The 22,500-nt window shown below is 41.2% G+C and overlaps 1 protein-coding gene across 2 annotated transcripts in view; it reads right to left on the bottom strand.

Annotated features, from left to right (window-relative positions):
* The window catches only part of si:dkeyp-14d3.1 (transmembrane protein 132C), a 133,779-nt gene that overhangs the window by 63,613 nt on the left and 47,666 nt on the right, over nt 1-22,500 (bottom strand). For both annotated transcript variants that reach the window (XM_011615260.2, XM_029830113.1), the window contains exon 3: nt 2,399-2,545. In XM_011615260.2, the coding sequence (XP_011613562.2) occupies nt 2,399-2,545 (147 nt within the window). The remainder of the gene's footprint in view (nt 1-2,398; nt 2,546-22,500) is intronic.

Here is a 22,500-nt window from a genome sequence, read left to right as displayed (position 1 = left end):
GTGGCGGTGAAGAAGAAAGCAAAGAGAATGTCAGCTCAACAGATGAGATAGCTGTGTCTAATCCCATTCTAAATGAGCTCCATGGAAATGAGTGTGATTGGGGAGGACAAGACGCAAGAAAAAATTGAAGCATTGTGCATTGTGTAACCATCACAGGGCGTCTTTGGTCTTCTCTGTGAAGTGGCTTTGACAGCTTTGGGGATTAAGGAACAGTCCATCGTACATGGCCCAAACACTGGGGATTATACTAAATATGCTCGCCTCTACGGGCTCTTCCACTTAGTAAATCAATATAGTATGATTTTCTACAGCAACGCTAGCACATGTGACTGCGTGTGTGTGGGGTGGGGGTGGGGAGTCACAATACAGACAAAGCAGGAAGAAAATGCCAGCATGAAAGGCAACAGCAGCTCCTGAGCGAGGGAGGAGTCAGCTGCCAAGTGCTGCTCCCTCAGTTTGCCCAAAGCTCATTTTCTAATGCCGATCAAGGCGCTAGAGCTCCACCAAGAACCATGCACATTCGTAATCTATTACATTTATGCTGGCATAATTGGTGATGACCAGCCTTCTCCCTTTTTCAGTTTGCAGGCATGGGTTTTAGTGATCGTGAAATAACATTTTCCCCAGAGAAAAACATTTGAGCAGCACGCTAATTCCCTTTCTATTTAATTTGTGACGGGAAAAAAATAAATAAATGAAATGCTGCTGAGAATTCTGGCTCCACAGATCTAAATCCATACATTCACATTGCTGTTTGCTCTCGCGAGCTGCAAGGCAACACAACATCTATCATGCTCAGCTCATGATTGTTCATTTCCGGCCAAGATTATAACAGACTATGTTTTTTTGTTGTTGTTGTTTTTTTAAGTAAAAGGGATGTAGATGAAACAGAACTGCACCAAAAAGAGCATCAGGAAGAGAACATTTGGCATCCTGCATAAAAGTGAAAGCCTATTTTTAAGACTGGCATTGTCAGAATTTATTACATGAATAAAGCGAAGGATGGAAGAAAATGCCACTTAGGAAAAGATTAATGAAGTCAATAAATCTGTATGGCTGTTGTCATTTGAGCAACTGTCAGAAAAGTCGTCTTCAGCTTCCGGTTTTACAATCATTTCTTGAAGAATACTGGTGCAGTTTCATGGGCCACAGTGTTGCAGTTAGACTATAAGCTTGCAGTGATCAAACAGGGTGTGTAATTAAATCCCTGGATCTGTCTACTCCACTGATGTGTTTCATATAGTGCTCAACAACTCCATCTTAACTTTGATTATAAAGTTGCAGCGATGCCACGTGTCTGGCTTCTCAAGGGAGTGATGTAGAATTTAAGTGGAACAGAAGCTAAAGCTCCCATAAATTGAGCCTTCACCAAATCTGCCTCTAATCCATAAAATTACACCTGTCACTAGAAAGTTTCATCTATTAAACCGCTTCTGGATCCATGAAGAAGAAAAAAACCCCATTAAATTACACAAAGGCCTTCAATCAGCACTTAATTAACATAGCAACCTTTCCCCCCAGTGCTGGAAAATCACTTTCCTGACGGCCAGATTAGCACAAAGACGTGAAAACAGATCGGAAATGTCCAAAAACAACTTTAATGCCATGTCTAGAGAGAACATAAAAATGCAAATAAAAAAAAAGGAAGCGAGTGGGGAGGAAGGGGAAGGAGTGAGAGAGTCTATTAATGTCCGCTCCCCATCGTGGGCTCACCAAGCATCGCATAACCTTAATGTCAATGTTCGTAAATAACTGCTCGCTCTGCATTCACATTATCCTTCAAACGATGATGCAGCAGTGAAGAGCACTAAAACACTATTGAACCTTATAAATGCAGCTGTAATTATAAAAAAAACACAAGGTCTGCAAAATTTGTTGCAAATATTTCTGTAATTGCCGGTGTGATGTGAATGCAACCGTTCTATCAACCAGTCACGACCTCGTTTGTGTCTGTGAGGACAGGGTCGTTTGTGACAGGAAAGCAGACATCAGTGTCACATGCATCGCAGTGAAACACAGAGGAGGATGAAGGCCATCAAACAATTTCTTTTCCACCATAAAATAGTCTGGAGAACCGGAGAATGCAGCTGATAATGAAGAGAACAGAGAAGACACAGATGCAGTCTTGGTGCTTAAATGAAGGCAGTGGCATCTAAAATAGAAATATGTTCCAGATCCTGCCAATTTATTTAAAACCAACTGAAAATCTTCACTAAATGATGCTAAGGTTTGCCTAAAACTCAATAATGATCTCAATAATAATTATAATAATATCTATTTTCCCCTTCTTCCTACCTTCCCCTTAAAATTGGAAAATACCAGCAATGACTAAGAGACAGAAGGAAACACATTAAAAACATCCTGTTTTCCGTTGACGCAAAGTTAATTATCAACTGACCTTTGCAGATCATAGCTGGACTCCTTTCTGCGGCAGTGGAGAGTTACCACCCGATGGCCCTCGCTCCTCACATCCTGGCTGACGATCCACTGGGTGGGGTTGCTGGGACGAGCCCCCAGAAATGTTATTCCTTCTTTCAGCTTCACCCTGCACAGAAACAAATAATAAGATGTGTCTTCAGAAGGAGAGCCTGCTGGTCAATGATTATTATTTTCTACCACTGTCACATTTAACGGATGGTTTATTGTCTTGTCTGCAAAAGCTGCCTCATCTGTTCGGATCCCCAAGAGAAGAATCTACCCGTTTTCCTTTGAACATGTCCATTTCTTCCTGCAACTCATTCAATCATCACTCCAAGACCATCAAACACCTGTGATTTCCAAAACTCACATCTGACACAGAATGTACTAGTTTAGTCAAATTCACTGAATGAAGAAATACGTCTGAGTCATTAAATGATGGATTTGCTGTTTTTTTCATAATATTAGAGCTCACTGGGATGTGTCATTATGCCACCACTCTTACCTCTCAGTAATAGCAGCACACACTGAAAAAGACATTATATGAAAAGGTCTTTTTGACTGAGGCTAAATTACAGCATCAATGGCCTTGGAATACAAAAGAGGAAGGTGGCCTTAGAAAAAGAGGGAGAAAAAAACATTTAAAAAATATATTCCTTAAATACTGTGAAGTATATTCACGGTGGAGAGACCTCAGAAAGACAGCGCACATGAAATGGATTTAGCGTAATGTTGTCTAAGGGTGACAGCAAAGTTCCAGCATCGAAGAGATGACTAAATTATAAAAGGTCACGTCTTCAAACTCAGCCAATCCATAGCAGTCTGGCAGATTAGACCAAAGATAGACACTTGCTTTCATCTTGAATTTAGAGCTGGATTTCCATATGCGATATGTGATTGCCCGTCCATATGCCAATGGACAGATCTGCCCTCGCCACTCATCCATCGTCTTTGATGTCTTATCATGTTGTGAAGAAGGTTACATATGGAGCAGTAACTGGTACTATGGCAGATGATGAGCTTTGAGTTTCTACAGAATCAACAGCCTTTGACTTATTATTATGGCAGTGTGTGTGTATGAAGAACACGTTTTATCTGATGGCAAAAATAAATCCTAAAATGTTTGGAGCAGTTCACTACAGCAGTGCGACATACAAGCACGACACCTTCGGTCCTCCTCAACTTTAACACGAGTGCTCCACTGCAACAATCGCAAACTATGAATGTGTGTACATCCATTGTATCTCCATTAACTCGTGTTTTTATTTATCTACTCTTGCAGCCACACACTGCGCAATATGAGGACGTACCAGTAAATAACATTCCGCAATTCTCTGCTAAATTTGATGTGCAGGTAACAGACAGGAAAGACAAATGTCTCACATCTGCACAGCTGTAGAGCAGCAGACAGTCATGAGTCCAGCCAGGCTCAGCAGCTGCTGGCACCCTCTTCTTGCAGCACGTGTAATCATTGGGATGCAAGCAATTCGCAGTGCTCCCTCAGCACCATTTCAATCCACAGGTAATGTGGCACACGTGGACCATCCGGTCTGGTAACATGTTTTCCACAGTGGCCATTGAGAGGGCTGCATGGCTACACCGGCTGTAGCACAGGGCTGTTCTGGGCGTATTACACACTGTCACCAGGGGATGGAGAGTGCTGGTAATGCTGAGAGCAGGTGGTTTTTGGACGTGTACAGGTTTGTCCATGTCTTAAAAGAAATGTGCTTTTCCCACAACGGCAGGATTGGTACTTGGGAAGCAAAGGTGTGTGAATAACATGCATTTGGAAATGGTATCTGAGTCTTTTTTTTTATTGTTTAATGCATTAATGTGTTGTAAAATGTGATTTGACCTTTCTCTAAGTCAGGGGTATTGAAAAATGGAATGTTTGTGAAAATTTTTTTTTTTAAAAAGACAACATCTGGACGTTCTATCTTTATTGGATCTTGAATCGTTCAAGATTCAAATGGAGGCATAAAAAAATAAGTGAATGCTTGCAATTAATAACCGCATAAGATGGGAATTAGCTTTGTTTTTTTAGGTTATTAACATAAGGTTTTACATACCTTTTCCACAAGAGAATGAGAATTTTGTAGTAAATTAAATGTATGCAATATTAGATCACAGTTATTGACAAATTAAAAAAAAAAAAACCCATGAAATTCCAAAATGGTTCAGATACTTTTCTTGTGGATAAGGATAAAGATTTATTTTGTTTGGAATCCATGTGTATTTGGTCAGTATGGTGAATCATATTAAACGAATCCAATTAAATTTAATTGCAGACTGTTTTGAAAGCTTAGATATTTTCTAATATTGTGTGTGTTCATAATAAATATGTTGAATGAAGGACAACACTTCAAATGCTGCTGATAATGTGGCAAGACACAGAAAGAACCAAAGACATCTATCACTGTTGTTTTTGTGGGCGTGAACATTTTTAATTACACATAATCCTTCGCTGATTCAGACTTAATAATTTGCCTTCTTAATAGGACACATTGTAGGCAAAGAAAACCAAAAGTATTGGCTATTTTTATTCACTTTTTTCAAAAAAGAATGTCTATTTCAGAATAATGTTGGAAGTGTCCTGATGCCCAAAATTTGGCCGGTTCCTGGAGGAGCTGATGTGAGAATTAGAGATCGTTATTATAGATCCCGAATGCCATCTCTGCAGTTCGCTCAGTCTCAGTCAAAGCAGGTTCAAACTGCCGCTTGTTTAAACGTCTCCATGAACCACTTCCACAGTCACATATATTAGCGTGTGCTTGACACTGACATTGGAAATATTGGATTATATATTAATATATGCTCTGCTTACAGTTGCTTTCAGCAGGTACTTTTTCTGGATTGTGTTTGTGTGGTTGCATCATTATGCCAAATGACCTCTGGAAATACATGTTTTCTATAAAATGAATTATATTAAAGGGCAATTCACTCGAGACTTGTGTCAAAGAGAGACAGACTTCAATACAACATAAATACTGAACCCACAGTGCTTGATTATCCTGTATACAATTACAGTTACTGTCATGTTAGAGGAGCTTTCACCAATTCAGCCTGACAAACACACATGAATTGTGCAATAGATTCTAAAAGAAAAAAAAAAAAGTCATAATATTATGTGCAGCCACACTTGTGACTCCCAGCTATTGAGACGCAATTGTCTTGCCTTCATCCTTCAGTTTCCCAGTTTGTACCGTGGTGGGACTGGAACTAACACACGCGCCATCCTTACTGTAACTGTTGTTCTAGTGGAGATAGTGGCCTTGTATGTTTTTACACTTCAGCTGTCAGGAACTTCAGTGGGACCTTAGAACGTTTTAAATACAGTCAGTTCCCAAAGGAGAAGCAGACATTATCGGACGGTCTTTTTATTGACTAACTGGTCAGGTTGTCTTGGGAACCAACCAGCAGGTGTCCTCCATGTAAAGTGGAGGTCAAACAATAGTGTCTCTTTGACGTGTCTCTTTCACGTCATTCATGTAAAATCAGACAGAAGTTAAGGCTGTATGCTCATGTGTAATTATTCCTCTTAATCAATTGTGCAGCAGCCTGAGACATGTTAAACAATGTGGGTAAAAGAGATGAACTTGTTCTGATGCAGCCTCACAATCATTATGCTGTTTCTACAGCCATCAAGCACGTCTGCAGCTGCAGAAGCACAAGAAAGGACTGATGTTCTCCACAATCAACATCGCTGATCCAAATTGAATGAGAGGCCCTCTGATAGAGTACGTAAAAACGGTTAGGGCAGAAGCAGTGATGGAAAACAAGATAAAATGAGCAAATGGATGAGCATTTAATAGTGCCACCACTGTTGCATTCACCCTGGTGAAATGTATTTTCCCCTGTTAAAAGTCATCTTCTACAACTTAAATAGGAAAAATGCACAGGCTGAATAGTACTTAAACATTCTGCCCAAGTAAAAGCAAAGTTTCAGAGATGCAGTCAGAACACATTTGTGTCCTTAAAACTCATCTTTGGATTTAAAAAAAGGTGAATAAATGAATGACGTTACAGTGAATGGAGCTCCTGCAACCACCTAAACTCATGCTGTTGTGGGCTCCTCTGGGGCTCCCTGAGTAAACAGCGATGATATATAGACGAGAGCAACTTCTCAGCGGGGCAGCGAAGGAAATAAACATTTCTGGGAGCAATTCAATAAGGTTGTGGCTAGGTGATAATGGGATCCCCAGCCAGTGGTCTGTGTACTGAACCCAACCTTTACTCCTGATGTCTCTGTGGCTTTGTTTCCATACACCACAGAGGTTGATGAACTATTCTAATTATTTTTCTTTCCTGACTCCTCAGAGGATCATCTAGCATCAATAGCTCCTCAAGGAAACCTTTTTTTCTATTGTATTGTGTCATCCCACCTACATGATCAGGGAATCCAGCTGCTCATTGGCACAAAAGCAGGACAGAAAGGGCTATTTGTGGGAAGAGGACAGTACATTATACATCGATTGTTGTTGACGGCTAATGGAGCAGCACGATAACACATGCAGGGCTGATCTGCTGCTTCAGAGAAAACAGTTGACTCAAGTGTGGATTTTTTATGCACAAATCACTGGAAAGTAAAAAATAAATTAGGCCAAACGCCCACAGACCAATCCCAAAGTGACACATCAAAATAGACTTGTGTTGTTCTTCCATTAAACAACGAGCTTAAAAAGTTTTATTTGGGACTTTCTTTGTGTCGATGTGTTTGCGCTTCATCTTACAGTCTATGCAGGCATCGTGCTGTCAGACATTATCACTGAGCAACAGTCTCAGACCGTTTTCACTGTCAAGGAGGACAATCAGAGAGTTCAGGATCTCAGAAATGAACTCTGAATAACATCAGAAAGTAGAAATATGACCAGAATACAAGTGTTCTTTCAGGTCTGTGTAATTCAGTTTTGGTTTCCATTCATTCTGTTCCTTGTTTTATCTTAAAGGTCCCATCACAATGACGACAGTGAGATCATTGCAGCAGGAATGTTCTGATCGCCGATGACGCCCCCAAAAGCAAAACAAGACAAAAAGTCACTGATCAAATGTGTGAGCAGGCACAGAGTGGAATGCCTGCTTAAATCAGCACTGGCCATTTGAATCATTCACCATAAGGAGGAATTCTAAAATAAAATAGAGTTAAAAAAAACATGTAGCTAATCTCAATTGATTTCCTTGATGCTTAATGCAAATTCCAATAAACACAGAGCTTTAATCATTATGATCACTTAAATTTGATATTGTAGCTATGTCCATCCTAAATTTTGTTCTCATTTTTCACATTTCAAATATCAAGAAAAATCCCGGTAAGACAGCAGATGACAGCGTATAAAGGACAAAGCCATATTCTAGACTTTATCTTCCACAAAAGTGACTGCAGGTAGGAGTGTGTGCAGGTTTTGAGACACTGATTTCTCATTTGCCTCCATGTCAGTGGGGGAGCAGTTAGTCACAAGTAACCTGTCCAATCTCCAGCAACAGTGCCTTTTCCCCTCCTGCTAGGAGCCACTTTATTAAAATGCACTGTGGAGATTACAAAAGAGCACATTGTTGTGCTGAGTGACAATGAAAGGGATGTAAAACATTTTTAAATGTCTGCCAATTCTTCCCCCTTCAGCGTAGACCCAGCGTGAGCAGGGAGCCCTGAATTCCCAGTTCATGATCGTTATCCTGTGTTTTCGTGTTCTGTCTGTACACCTAATTGGATTTTCTCAAATTACAAAGGCACATCACGGAGGGAAAAACATGCAGGTAGGGGGAAGAAAAGAAACTGAAAGCCAAAAATGCGGAAATGTATTTTAAATAGTATATATTGAAATATATTAAAATATCAGAACAGCTTTGTTTTATTCAACTATGGGTTGTCTATTTAATGACTTATTTATTGTGAACAAGGAAGACTTCTGACTAGCAGAGAATACTGTCTGGTTTTGTACTGAGCAGCATGGTCTCACTCCTAAAGGCCAAAGAGATCTCTGGCATTCCTTTCTTGAACATGTTCAGAATGCATCATTGCTATTCCTGACATGTGCCAGAATGTTTGCAAGCATTCTGTGAACTGCACAATATGTAATAGGGTTAACGAGGCAGTATTTCAGTATTAAAAATTATCAACCATCCAAAATATGACAATAGGCTTGTTTACATTTGACCCAAAGGGGGTGAGATTTCTGTCATCATTTTAGATTTGGGTGGTTTCTGACCCGTGGGTCATCATTTGAATCCTGGCGCTGAGAGGGGGCTTTGTTGACTGTTTTCTTCATTTCTTAGAAATCGGATGCTGGACAGCAAACTCATAGAGATGTCCAGTTCCTTGTAGCCTGAGAACTTTCCTTCCTGTTGCCCCTGAAGTTCATGCAATATGCACACATTAGACAGGGGCCGTGACACACAGTAGTTTCATCACACAGGTAAAAGTGAAGGTATTAACAGTTTGACACTAGTCTAAAGTACTTCTGTCCTAATCATCTTTTCTAAAATGTATGCCGCAGTTTCCATTGAAAAAAGTGATCTTTCAAAGATGACACTTTTACATTCAACATGTTGGCTTTTCAAACTTCCTATAGAGCCCAAGGATTAGCCCAGTCGTCTTTTACTCATTCCCAGGATGCTTGCTTCCCCCCTTCCATGGAGACGCTGGGAGCAGCTAAAAGATTTGCTTTGTGTTGTAGCACAGGATACTGCGAACATATGCGGATGTATCTGGCTAATAGGCAGCTAACACGTGTAAAGGGAATATTTGATCGGCACCCATATCCATCTGCGAATGCCAAGGAAAACATGAATGTCAAACATACATATTTGCAGGGGGAACAGGAAGACACGCACCATGAAGTAATGAAACAGTCCACTGCAGTAAATCACTCCCAGGAACGCTTTACTTTAACGCTCACAAAGTTGCTTCTAATTGATGGACTTAAAAGAGTCGAATGGAAAAACCATGTTTGGAATACTGGGGAATGGGACAAATGCAATGAATGAAAGGAAAGAAATCATTTCTGGTGGATGCACATCATCAGGGTCTATAACAAATGGAATATCTCACTGTTGCTACACAGCTTATGGATCTGAGCAAGTCCATATCACCACCCAGTAAGCCCGAGAGATAAGCAGCAGAGAATCTTCAGAGAAGCAAGATGCATCACTTTGAGATGCCCACATGTCTCGGCCTCTCCCACAGCTGCTTTGATGAAAATTAGTTGTCAGCCTCTGGTGCTCATTGGATCGACACAACTGCATCTATGGCTCACTGACCTTTCCAGGCGCAGCAGCAGAAAGGATGGGCACATGCTTCACACAGAGATCAACACACCGGGAGATAAAACAATAAGAACCTCAGAGACTTCATGAAATGATGCAATATCATTTCATATAAACACAGTGCCGGACTCTAAAGTGGAACATGATATGTATAGACAATGGTTGTTCATGATGTTCATGATGGGGGCTGTAAGCGGTTATAGCCCAGGTGAGAGACCTGTACAAACCTGAAAAATAGATTTGTATCTGCAACATTTGAACAGCACAAATTTCTCCTTATACCAAACCCAACAAAATGGAAATTGCCGCTTTTCTCTTCAGTTGGAAGGACTTGATAAGCTTTAAAATATTTAATTTGCAGGCTCACTGGGTAAAATCCATAAAAGCCCACGAGTAATGTCAATAGAATTAGAGCTGCTTCATATAAAGCATGGATTCCCTGTTTCTTCTCTAAGTGGCTCTTCTAGCACCTAGTTTGTAATCACACGGCAATGGGATTAGACATCGACACTCGTCGGTAATGTAATGACGCAACATTTCAAATCATGCAAAACCAAAGAGATCCACTAACAGCCTAATGGAGCACATCGTAAAAGCCCAGTTCATAAAGTCTGGATTTTATCTGCAAAATTCACACTTACATTATTGAAAAAGTGGCAACTTGTGGTTCACTGAGTATGAAGCTTTTATCAGAATTTAGTGTAACAGTGACAGTTTATTCTTTTCAAATGGTGCCCTCTGACAAGCTGCAAGGGCTCCAGCTCTATATGTGGGCTCAGATAATGTCAAACATATCCCCATTTATTGCTGTTTTTAGGAATAAATATTCCCTTGCTGTAAAGTACAAACTTGAGCATTTTCAATTTCACATGATGCATATTTTCATGACTGGTGTACTGTTGTGTGTGTGTTTTGTTAGGCTCATGACACAAACAGTGAAATTCTCTCCATTATTTAGGCAGCATCATTTTTCTTTTTGGAAGTGTTTTTTTTCAATTTGAGGTATTAAACTACCATTCAACTAATGCAAGAGCAGAATTTGTACAGTAGTGACAGGTGAGAGTGGAGCCAGACAGGAGAGATTTGTGGTGTATATGAATATGTATACTTTGGTGGTGAGGAAGATGAAAATGTCAAAGACAGAGTGGAAGAAAAAATGGTGGAAGTCAGTAGTGATTTTCAGGAAAGAGTTAGGACAGGCTTTGGGTGGTCAAGAGGAGCTTCCAGATAACAGGATAACTACAGCTGAAGGGAAGATGGAGACAGGTCGGAATGACACGTTGGAGAGAACTGAAGAGATGTAGCAACTTCATGAGAATAAAGTTGAGCCATACGGTGAAGTCGTAGCAAAGAGTAGTGAAAGCTAAACTAAGGGCAGAAGTGAACATTCATGTACAGCAGTATGGTTCTATACCAAGCAAGAGGACTACAGATGCTGTATTTGCTCTGATGTAGTTGATGAAGAACTGCAGAGAGGGTCAGAGCTGCATTGTGCCTCTGTACATCCAGAAAAAACATAAAATAAACATAAAAACTGTGGTATTGTATGAGGAGGTTTGGAATAGGAGATAAGTGTCCAGAGTGGTCCAGGACATGTGGACACCAACATAGTCAATGAACCCCAGCACAGTCCCCCAGCTTTGGAAGCACTCCACTGTGAGCCCCATCCTGAAGAAGACCTTGGTTAAGACCCTGAATAAACTCAGGCCCATGGCTCTCACCTAACTCCCAATGAAGGCTATGCAGAGGGTGATGAAGCACTACAGTATTAAGGTTACTCATCAACCCTCTCCATATTGTGGTAGATCCCTCCTTCACCTCTCTGGGCTCCCCTCAAGGATGTGTTCTGTCATCTCTGCTGTTCATTCTGAACACGGATGACTGCAGGATCAACCATCCAGACTACCATCTTGTGAAGTACGTGGATGTCTGCTGTCTGGCACCTCACTCCACCACAGCTTAGTGGCAGTGGCGTGATGATGCTTCTCTGGAGCTGACAAGAAAGAAGACCAAGGAGACGATGTTAACCTTTTCCAGTAAGCAGATGGAGCTGACTGAAGGATGTGTCTGCACAATCCACAGGCAGGCTGTGGAGATGCTGGAGGAGTATATGTACCTGGGCACAACCTTCGACAGTAATCTAAAGTTCACCTCCAACAGCAAGGATACCCTACGGAAATGTCAGCAGCAGCAGTATCTCCTGAGGAAACTGAACAGCTTTGGGATCAGCAAGGAAATCCCCTGGACTCTCTATTGAACCTTAATTGGAAGTCTCCTTACTTTTTCCATCATCTGCTGGTACAATGTCATCGGCCTGCAGTAGAGAACTCTGCTGCAGACACCAGTGAAAATCTGGTATCAAATTATTTGACTACCAATCAAAGGGCTTTCATCCCTGAACAGCAGACCCTTAACACAGCATGCAGGATTCTTCAGGACCCCTCCCGCACTGTTCCCAGAGCTCGAGTGGCTGTCGAGACGCCTGTTATGATATCTATGCTGCAGGACACAGAGGAAAATGACCTTTGTCTTGATGACCATTCAGCTCCTTAACTTACTTCAATACCCACCTACCTCCCCATGCTGCACCCCTCCATTCAGTCTGCCTAAGCCCACCCAGGACACACACACCTATAAACTGTTGGACACTCTTGTGGCAACGTGAATAATGGCCTGCCTGTGTTTTGAATTTTTAATTGCCCAAAGCCCATAAAAAACATTGAATTGAATTGAATGTACAAGAGCTGTCGGACAATGATGAGGCGTGCAGCGGGTGTGAGAGAGAAGTTCAAGGTGGAAGTAGAAGTCCATCAAGGATGAGCTCTGAGTGCCATCTTGATTGTGATGATGATGGACAGACTGACAGATGAGGTTAGACAGGAAACTCCATGGACTATGATGTTTGTCGGTGACATAATAATCGGAATTGAGAGCAGTGAGCAGGTTGAGGAGAACCTAGAGAGGAGGAAATTAGCCCTGTAAAGGAGAGGAATGAAGGTTAGTCAGAACAGGATAGAACATGTGTGTAAATGAGGAGAGGTACAGTGAGCTTGCAAAAAGTCAAAATAAAGAAGGTGGAGGGTTTTAAGCTGTGAAGGGGGGGGGGGGGGGGGGGGGGGTTCAATAGTACACAATAATAGAGTATGAAAAAGATGTGATGGAGTGGGTGAAAGCAGGTTGGACAGCATGGTGAAAAGTGGCAGGGACGATGTGTAACAAAAGAGTTTCTAGAGAAGGAAAGGCCTACAAGATGGTGCTCAGACAGTAATGCTGTTCCGTCCAGAGAGGTTAATGCTCTCCTTCAGAGAGACAGATAGATAAGATCAGACTTTAACACATCAGAGGGACAGCACATGTTAGCTATATACGCCAGAGTGGGCAGATTGAGATGAATACGTTGGTAGACGAATGTTGGCATTTGAATTGTGATGTATCCCCTCTTTCTACATGCTACTGCAGCTCATATGTTTCTTTGCCACCTCCTATTCTGTTGGATAATCTCTCTGCAGCAAGTCTCAAGTACCACAAAGAAAGCCAATAGATCCTGCCAGACAGTGTGGACCACTGAAGCAAATTTGGTCTCGGTTATGGATAGCTATTGTGCCTTTGTCGTAAAGTTCAAGTGCTAACTGCACGTGCACTTCTCAAGTCAAATAATGTCCAGATGCATCCCTACATTTAGTTTTTTTCCACTAAATCAAACTCAGCTCTTTTCATCTAAACTTGACTTGGACTTGACTTGACAATGGCCATTTTTGGACTCTTTCTCAGGTGTAAATGACTCACTCAAAATTTAGAAGATGTTACATAAAGTCAAGAAGTCGCATTTTATGTGAGTATATGTTGCTGTAACCTCCAGTTAAAGTTTTATGGCAGAGTTGCCCTTTTTTTGTTGTTTTTCCTACTATATCCTTTGAGGACATGTACCCATATAAATCACCAGCAGAATGCAAATGAAATAGCAGCTTGCTGAAATCCTGAAAAGAATGCTCACACCTCCTCCCCAAAGCCCCAAGAAATATAGGCTACTAATACTTTTGAATAATACACATGAAAATAAAATTCTCACATAAATATAAGTGCTAGACTGCCCTAAAAAAACCAACAACAATCATATAGGCCATTTATAAAAGCAGGCTGTTACTGTTCTATTTTAATTTAATGATATCTAGTGGTATATTCTGTACATGCTGACAAATCAAAAGCACACAAACGAATTAGAGGACGATGTGGTAAATGTCACGAAAGGACCTAAAGGTCTCTCTCAGTATTAATCATCCCTACTTGGCCTTGGCCGGCACACTTTACAATGCGTTACTGCAGTGTGAGTGACAGGTGACGTAGCCTGTCAGGTAGCTCTGTATCAAAGCTGAGGCTGTGTCCTTGTCTTGCCCAAGTGCTCTTTGAATAAAGGACGTTTGATAGACACACCTGTCAGGGCCACAGCCACGGAGTTCATTCTACTACAACCTTCCGGCAAAGCACAAATGCTGACTCAGCAGCTCAGAATGAACAGGACAGATCCATACAGACCAGGGTGGGATACATTTATGGCTAACCTACATGAAAATATATATGTGATCATCAAAATTTCCACTGCAGATGTGTCTGCACGTGGACTGTTTTCTGTGAAAGCACCAGCCATCCGTCCGTCCGTCCGTCCGTCCGTCCGTCCATCCATCCATCCATCCATCCATCCATCCATCCATCCATCCATTCATCCATCCATCCATCCATCCATCCAAACATACATACATCCATCCATCCCACTGTATAAACACACACACACACACACACACATACACAAATCCATTGAAGTCGACAATCAACCTCATGCATATGTTTTTCGCAGTGGGAGGGAATTCACTTCAGCGGCACCTAAAAAGGAAATAAACCCACAACCTCCTTGCAATGAAGCCATTTTATTCTAAAATTAGTGGTGTTTATAATAACCCACACCTACACTAAAGGCTTGTCCGAAGTCTTTTCAAAAGTTTAACTTTAAAAAAGCACATATGGGCTTTTTTACATGAACGGCGTCTGCTATACGTTATCTTTCCCACAGATAATCGACATGTACCCCTGCTGTTTATCCCCACGGGAATATTCAGAATGGCTCAGCTCATTGTTAACAGTGTGATCTGGATCTCTGCTGCCAGCAGACAATTGTTTTCAGAAATATTTGAATAAATAAGGTGGAATCTTGTGTTGATATCCAGGAGTGAACAAATAGGTTGACCTTAACACTCAGTTCACAACATAACACAAATATGGATTCAACACTGCTTGAAAGTCTGTGTATTGATCTTTAGAAAAGAGATCAATATACAGTCACGATTTTTAACAAGCATCAAATTAAAATTTGAGAGGAAAATAATAAGAAAATCAATCAATCAATTTTTATTTATATAGCATCTTTTACAATGAGAATATTTTCAAGGCGCTTTCCAGAATCCCAGGGACTAACCCCAGACAAGCAACAGTGGCAAGGAAAAACTCCCCTTTAACAGGAAGAAACCTTGAGCAGGACCAGGCTCATGTAGGGGGACCCTCCTGCTGATGGCCGGCTAGGTAGAGATGGGGGAGAAGGGGGAGGAGAGATAGAGGAGAGGGGAGGAGAGGAGAGGGGTAGAGGAGAGGAGAGGAGAGGAGAAGAGAGGAGAGGAGAGGGGTAGAGGAGAGGAGAGGAGAGGAGAGGAGGAAAGAGGAAACCATGACCCAGTGGAGTGACAGAGGCCTGTCAGGTGAAAATAAAAATCAATGACAGTTAACTCAAGAAACCTTTGTTGGATAGATCTGTCTGAACTTGAACATTTTCCTTGTCAGTATTTAATATGAGATTTAATGCTCGCTTGTGCCGAATTAAGCCGATTATTAACTAAGATTGTGTCATATGTTGGGAGTTTCTATTGAATTTTCCATTAAGTAAGAGAGCATTTGGTTATCTAACATAAGCACAGTTTATAGAATAATAGAACTGAGGTGTCCCACTACTCCAGTGGGGAGGGTGATCTGATTCCAGTTTGGACTCTATAGGACCGCACTACCCATGCACGGCCCTGAAACGTCAAGCATGTAGAACCACACAAAAGTCACTGCTTAACAAATGATCCGAAGACACACCCTAAATACCGCCATACATGGGTACTCACCGGTGGCTTCAGACTCCTGCTCATATACGCCAAAGCTATAGCCCCACCACCAAGTGGGCAAAGCACTGCTTTGTGACTGGCTGTCCCTTTTGGGTTGAGCCCAGAAGACAAAGTCCTAAATGCTCCTCCTGATGCCCTCTGTCCACTTAAGAGCATATGGCTCCAACCGGATGCATCATTTGCATTCGCTGCCCTCCAGGAGAAGCGGTGAATACTGAGAGTTCATTCGTGGAACATGGATCCACCGCCTTAGGTCCAAAGACCAGGTTGGACTTCAGACGTGTCCCCGGGGTCAACTGAGATCGTGCAGGACAAAGACTATTCTATGCAGATGCGAAAGCCAGTAACAGCACAGTCTTAAGGGACAGGTGTCGGAGACTTGCCCTTACGTCCCTCCAGAACTACCAATAAATCCCACGGAGGTGAGAGTCTGGAGACTGGGAGAAGCCTGCACAGGCAACTCATAAATGACCAGGTGCGGGTAGAACGGCATCCCACCCCCCTGCGAGAGAAAGTCCCTGCGCACCAGTAGCTGCCAAGGCTAGCCGCATCCAAAAAATGTCTCTGCCAGCATTGCAATGCTGGCCAGTGTGGAGCTATCAGAATCAGCTGGTGGTTGTCTGACCTTACGCTGGGGAGATTGGGGGTAGAGTAGCTTGTGTGGCTAGTGTGTCTTCACCCAGGGGAGCATTCAGAGTGCAAGAGCACACATTGGGCAAACAGATCTATCCCGGAGCAGCTGCAGCGTGCCCATATCTGCTCCATGACCTGCAAGTATAGCATCCATTGGCCACATACCACCCTTGGACAGCAGGTTGGCATCTGGGACCTCTGGGTCTCTTTGACATAAGTCACCATCAGTAAGACAAAGTATATACTGTGCTGTGCTGGAAGGAGGGGGTAAGTACTTCAGTGAATGTATCACAAGGTCTAAGTCTATTAGGTGTTTTGTGACAATGTGCATGTGAACCTTGGCTTCCTGTTCTGACTGTGCAGGAGCCAATTGTCCAAATACGTAGCCAAGCGTATGCCCCAGCGACTGAGCAGGGCAACAACGCTATTCGTTGCACACGCCCTGAAGACAGAATCGTCCGTGAAAGGGTAAATGGAACTCGTCTTTCAGATCCACGGACGAAAGCCAATAATTTGGTCCTCCTAGATGCAGTAGTACTTCCTTTGTCAGAGAGAGGTTTTCCTCCTGTGCTTCTGACTGTATTACGCTGGAAAAAACGGGAAGGGAAATGGGCCAAATGGTTACTGTACCCCTGAGAAATTATGTGTAACACCTACAATGAGGCAGTGTTTGCTTTCCAGTTTTCCCTTTTGAGAGGAAGCTAAGAAGCTAGCAAAGATCCGCCGGGTGAAAAGATAAGCTAGCGAAGCTCCGATGGAACATAAGCTCTGAGTTGAGATGAGGTATTTATAGTAGTTAAGACAACAGGGTGTGGTGCGGATGAACCGGGCCATCAGGGCTGCAGGAGTCCCTTAGCAAGACACAAGACTCTTCTCTGAAGAGGTTGACATTATGAAGAAAAACCTAAATCTGGAAGCATATATGGCAGTTTGTTGCCGCAGACATACATAGCCAACATTTAGTGCTCAGAGAATATTTACAATACAGTCAATTTTACAAGACTCTACCTGTCCAAATCAAATATAAATTAATAATATATCAAATTACGCAAAAGAAAAGGGGCAAATAAGGTTAGTAAAGCTCTTAAAAAGGAGGAACAAATCAAATGATATTTTAATTACACTTCAACCATCCAACCTAAATATTTTTCATGCCCATGACATGACCTATTGTCATCATCTCACATCACCAAACATGAATCTCTTTTGTAAACAGACAAAAGATTATATGAATAATTCATCTTACATACAGAAGCAATGATTAAGATGGGATCTATAGGTGAGCAGATAACAGAGGACAAAGACAGGTGGCGTACCAGCTGCCTGCAGCCAAAATAATTAACGCTTGAGCCATTCCAAGACTTTGTGAATGCAATAGTCAATGCGCACTAAAAGGGCCAATTAGTGTGCCAATTTTATGGTTACTTATCAATTGACACGTGTCTATAGATTATATACAGTGTAGAAGATGATTTATGCCCCTCTACAGTGTTGAAGCTGACTTTTTTGGAAGTTGATTTTTTTTTAGATACATCAGCACCACGAGGGAGTCTGCGGAATGAAAAGAAACATTCAGCATTTCATTTTCTATCGTTGATAGTTTTAAAAAAAAATATAGACACCACAGATAATCATTTCCATAAGTTGCCTGTGGCAACCTTGACCTCAGTTTAACGATGTGTTTAAATACATCCATAAACACACATGAGTTCCCTTTTATTAAAGGTGCATTATTTGCAGGATGCTTCATTTCACCTTGTTACAGTTGTTTACTCTGCATACACTGTGAGCTAATGAGATTGTGACAATTAATACCATTTGTTGACAAAGAGCCCGTGTCTTTGCTGTAGGTGGGATTCAATCAGTAAACTAGATTTTTACAGTTTGCATTTGCAGTCTTGTACACATCACATCAGGACATCGGAGAGACTTTTCTCCTGGGAACTGATTCAATCCAAGTATTTGCCAAGAGCAAACATCACCATGTTTGCTCTTATATTCCACATATCCGTGTAACAAACATATTAGTTGCAACACAGCAACCAACGCCCTTCTTGTGAATGAGCACCATCACCATTGCTCTTGAAGACATAATGCTACGGACTTGAACCATAGAAAGCCAAGATAAGAAGTTCAATGCAATCATGCTAGCACATGTTCTGCAGTATGAGAGGAGTGCTGCAGCCCCTGCAAAAATATTGAGTGGCATTTAACCAAGGCTCAGGAGGATGGATGTAGCTGACACTAATGTCTGCACGGAGATGGGGACGTCACACTGTAAATTGCCAACAGCACAGGAAAGCTGAATCCTGTGTAATTTGCATTTTAACAGTTATAGCACACAAAAATGTCAAGACCCACTGCTGTATGAGATGATACACTGAAAAATGGAAAGAGGCAGGGGAGAAAGATATTTCTTTACACATGCAGGAAACTCAACTGCTGCAAGAGGTAGCTGTTAGGTAAATGTGTGGGACATGTATGGGATGTATTTAAACACCAACTGATGGGCTCCGTCTTGTTTTTCTAATCTAATCTCTGCTTTCAGCTGATTGAATAGAAAACCTTTGATATCCCTCAATATCAGCATGTTTAATGTAAAGCTTGCATAAATAATTAGCCAGCAATTGAACATTTAAAAAAATCTTTTGGGATGTTAAAATTTGGCTGAAATAATTGTTTTGACAGATATTTACACCAATGGAACATCAGAGTGACAAATATCAACTTTTGGGGCACATCAAAGTTCATCTACTCCACATAACGCGCAACTTTCTTTGCAATCAACAGGTATTTTTTTAATTAATTTTCATAAAGGCACAGTAAACATTACATTGCCCTTTTATAATTATTATCATTCAATCCAAGGACTCGTTTTGCCCAGAGCCTTTTGATGACACAGTAAAGGACACCTACTGTATTTGAATGAAAAAAAAAAAAAAATCCATAATCTCTTTTCTTTACCCTCAAGGTGACATCTGTTTTATAAGAACTCTATTCTGAGCTGATATAAAAGGACTTTCAAAAGCCATTTCATTGGCTTTTGTTGGGGTTGTAATAACTTCTCTGTGGGGGAAGGGGGCAGGGGGGGTGTCCCAAACAGAAAAGACAGACCCTTAATTTCTCTGAAGAGGTTGAATTTTTGTCTGTGTTCCTTTATCAAATACATGCATGATAAAAACTAGTTACAATGTTAAATATATGTGATCGAATAGATATTTAGATAGAAATAAGGAGATCAAACCACGACTGTATGGAGTACCTGTCCTTAAGCGTGAAACCCCAAAGAGCTCTTGACGCTGCCTCTCCACGCTTTGAATGTCCATGACAGTTTATTTCTCCACAAGAACAGCTGAGGTCATCTCTGCTGCCAGTGGAAAAATGTGAGCCCGGCGGTGCAGAATGGTCATGAAAAGTACCTTTAGTGGTCAAAGATGACTCGTAAAACTCTACACAAGCACATTAGCATGACCTGATTAGCATTTCTAACAATCCGGCTATAGGATTTACTACTTGAAATAAATTGACCTGAACAGGACGAGGTTTTAGATAAGCTGGTGGTTGGTAACGCTTTACAAAGACCGTCAGTTCTAAACAGTTTATTGACATTTAATTTTCTATTTAAGTAGTTATTAGCATGTTAGCTGTGGGCAACAAGCATATGCTCACCCCATCCAGTACATCTGACTTTTTCATTCTCTTTCCATTCTCCTGATGCCCAGTGAGTTTTCATTCCCATTCCCATTTCATTCCCCTGTAGGAATAAAGGCCCGTTGTTCCAGTGGCCAATCTGATGTATTTTGTTGGGAATTAGCATGTTGTGTGTTATGTGCATTTTATATTCCTAAAAATTATGGTTGTAGTAAAAGAAATTATAGGACAGACATCAAGCAAGTTTTCTTTGATGCACAGAACACCAGAAGAAATAAAGAACATTCCTTTAATTCATGTAGGGTGAGCTAGGCAGAACGTTGACCTTCCTAAATAATAATAATAGAAAAAAAAATATTATTCTAATGAGATAAGGGTCATCGGTACATGTCTACCTTGTCCATATACTAACTGAAAAAACAGAATTTCCAGTATTTACATATGAACATGAGCACTTACATTGAAACATATTAATCTTAAGGCAAAACTTGGCTTGATATTCAACAAATTTAGAAAGTATTTTTAACCAGAAGTTGGCTGTTAACAGCAAGTTTTCAGTTCCTTTTACACAGTTTATCTCCGCTTTCTTTCCACATTTCAGCACACAAACGCTTTTAGGGAGGTTGTTTAAATGGCACCACTGTGCTCTGAACCCCACTGAATTTTTATTATTCTGATATGAAAAAAGCTGACAGTCAGCGTTCCCAATCTGTGCACAGCCAATGAAAGAGAGCAGCCAGCCTGATATGGAAGAGAAATGGACCACTGATAATGTGTGTATTTATAGCTTCTGATCTATTAAAAAAACAAGACTACTGTTGAATTAGATGTTATAGGAAGCTATTGTTTCCTCCATTAATAAGCAGAGCTGGTTCTCAGCCCTCCTTTACACAGCAGAAGACTGACCACTGGTATATTTATAAGTGTAGTAAAAAGTGTGTATTTTGTACAAGCCCCTCAAGGTAGACTGCTTAGCGTTTTATTTAATTGTACCTTTTTATTTACTTTTCATCCCTTCAATAAATGTGTTCATTGTGTTTCTCCCATTCTGCTGAGCCTTCGCCATGAACATGGCCTTTTTGCATTTGTTAGCCTGGACTTTTCGCTGGCTTTACCTGAGACACGCCTCAATTTCTCTGCATTTAATGTGTTTAGTAAATATAAAACTAATCTGCTCAAACTCTCCGTTTAAAGCCAGCTGCACCCCTCCTTTGTCTGCTCCCTTTGCCAATGTGGGACAAGTATCTTTCAGTATCAGCTGGAAATGTGATGGATGACAGGTGGAGGGAGAGAGAGCAGGGCTCCTCAGAGCCTGTCAGGCTTGCTCCTATTGCCCATTAGTCTTCCATTTAGCGTAGCGCAAGGCCAGCTACCCTGATCACACACACTTGAATTTTCTGGTCAGTGATAAATCCGCAACCTTCCGGTAGCTCTGTAGGCCTCTTTTACAGGAAAAAAAGGAGGGGGAAAGGTGGAGTTAAACTCTGTGCACCTAATACCACTAGAAGGGCCGATCTCATTGCCTGCTCATATATGGTCAATACATGCTGCAGAAGCCAATTCACATTGTAAACGTGAAACCAACCAAGCAGGAGAATAGTCCTTTTTCACTCTGACATTTGAGGATGGACCACTTTCGGCTGGGCCTCGCCATATTGCCAAGTAGATGAGCCTCTAAGATGACCTCTGGGGTATATCTTAGAACTGATGCAACCACGTAAGTGGCACCATAGGTAGGTTGTAGCAGCTACCTCGTGGACTCTACGGGATTAACTCTCCTTTAAGATTAGGTTTAGCAGACAAATGTTTTATTGTTTCAGGGGGAAAAAACCCTAAAAAACTAAAACCCACCCTTACTTTCTGCATTTTGCAAGTTCTTGTAGGTCTAACAGCTGCAGATTTGCCTTATCCCTATCCTTGCCTTTTCCATTACCTTATCCTTAATTTAACTACAGCATAAGCGTCTTTTAGACTCATGCTATGGGATTTTTTTCTGTTGGAGGACAGTGTCCTTTTAAAGTCTATTCATAGGCAAGACACTTAATACAAAGCAACCCAAACAAATTCTGCAGATTCATGCATCAAGTGAAATCAGACTGTTGAAACTAACTTAGTTTAAACTTTTCCTGCTCTATTTAATTAAGACTACCCAGGAATGTTTTATTATTATTAATGACTGACTATTGCTGTAGTTAAATTAAGGATAAGGTAATGGAAAAGGCAAGGATAGGGATAAGGCAAATCTGCAGCTGTTAGACCTACGAGAACTTGCAAAATGCAGAAAGTAAGGGTGGGTTTTAGTTTTTTAGGGTTTATTCCCACTGAAACAATAAAACATTTGTCTGCTAAACCTAATCTTAAAGGAGAGTTAATCCCGTAGAGTCCA

Source organism: Takifugu rubripes, chromosome 21, assembly GCF_901000725.2.
Source record: "Takifugu rubripes chromosome 21, fTakRub1.2, whole genome shotgun sequence".
Taxonomy (NCBI): Eukaryota; Metazoa; Chordata; class Actinopteri; order Tetraodontiformes; family Tetraodontidae; genus Takifugu; species Takifugu rubripes.
The sequence above is the reverse complement of the archived record's forward strand: the minus strand, read 5'-3'. Positions and strand labels throughout refer to the sequence as shown.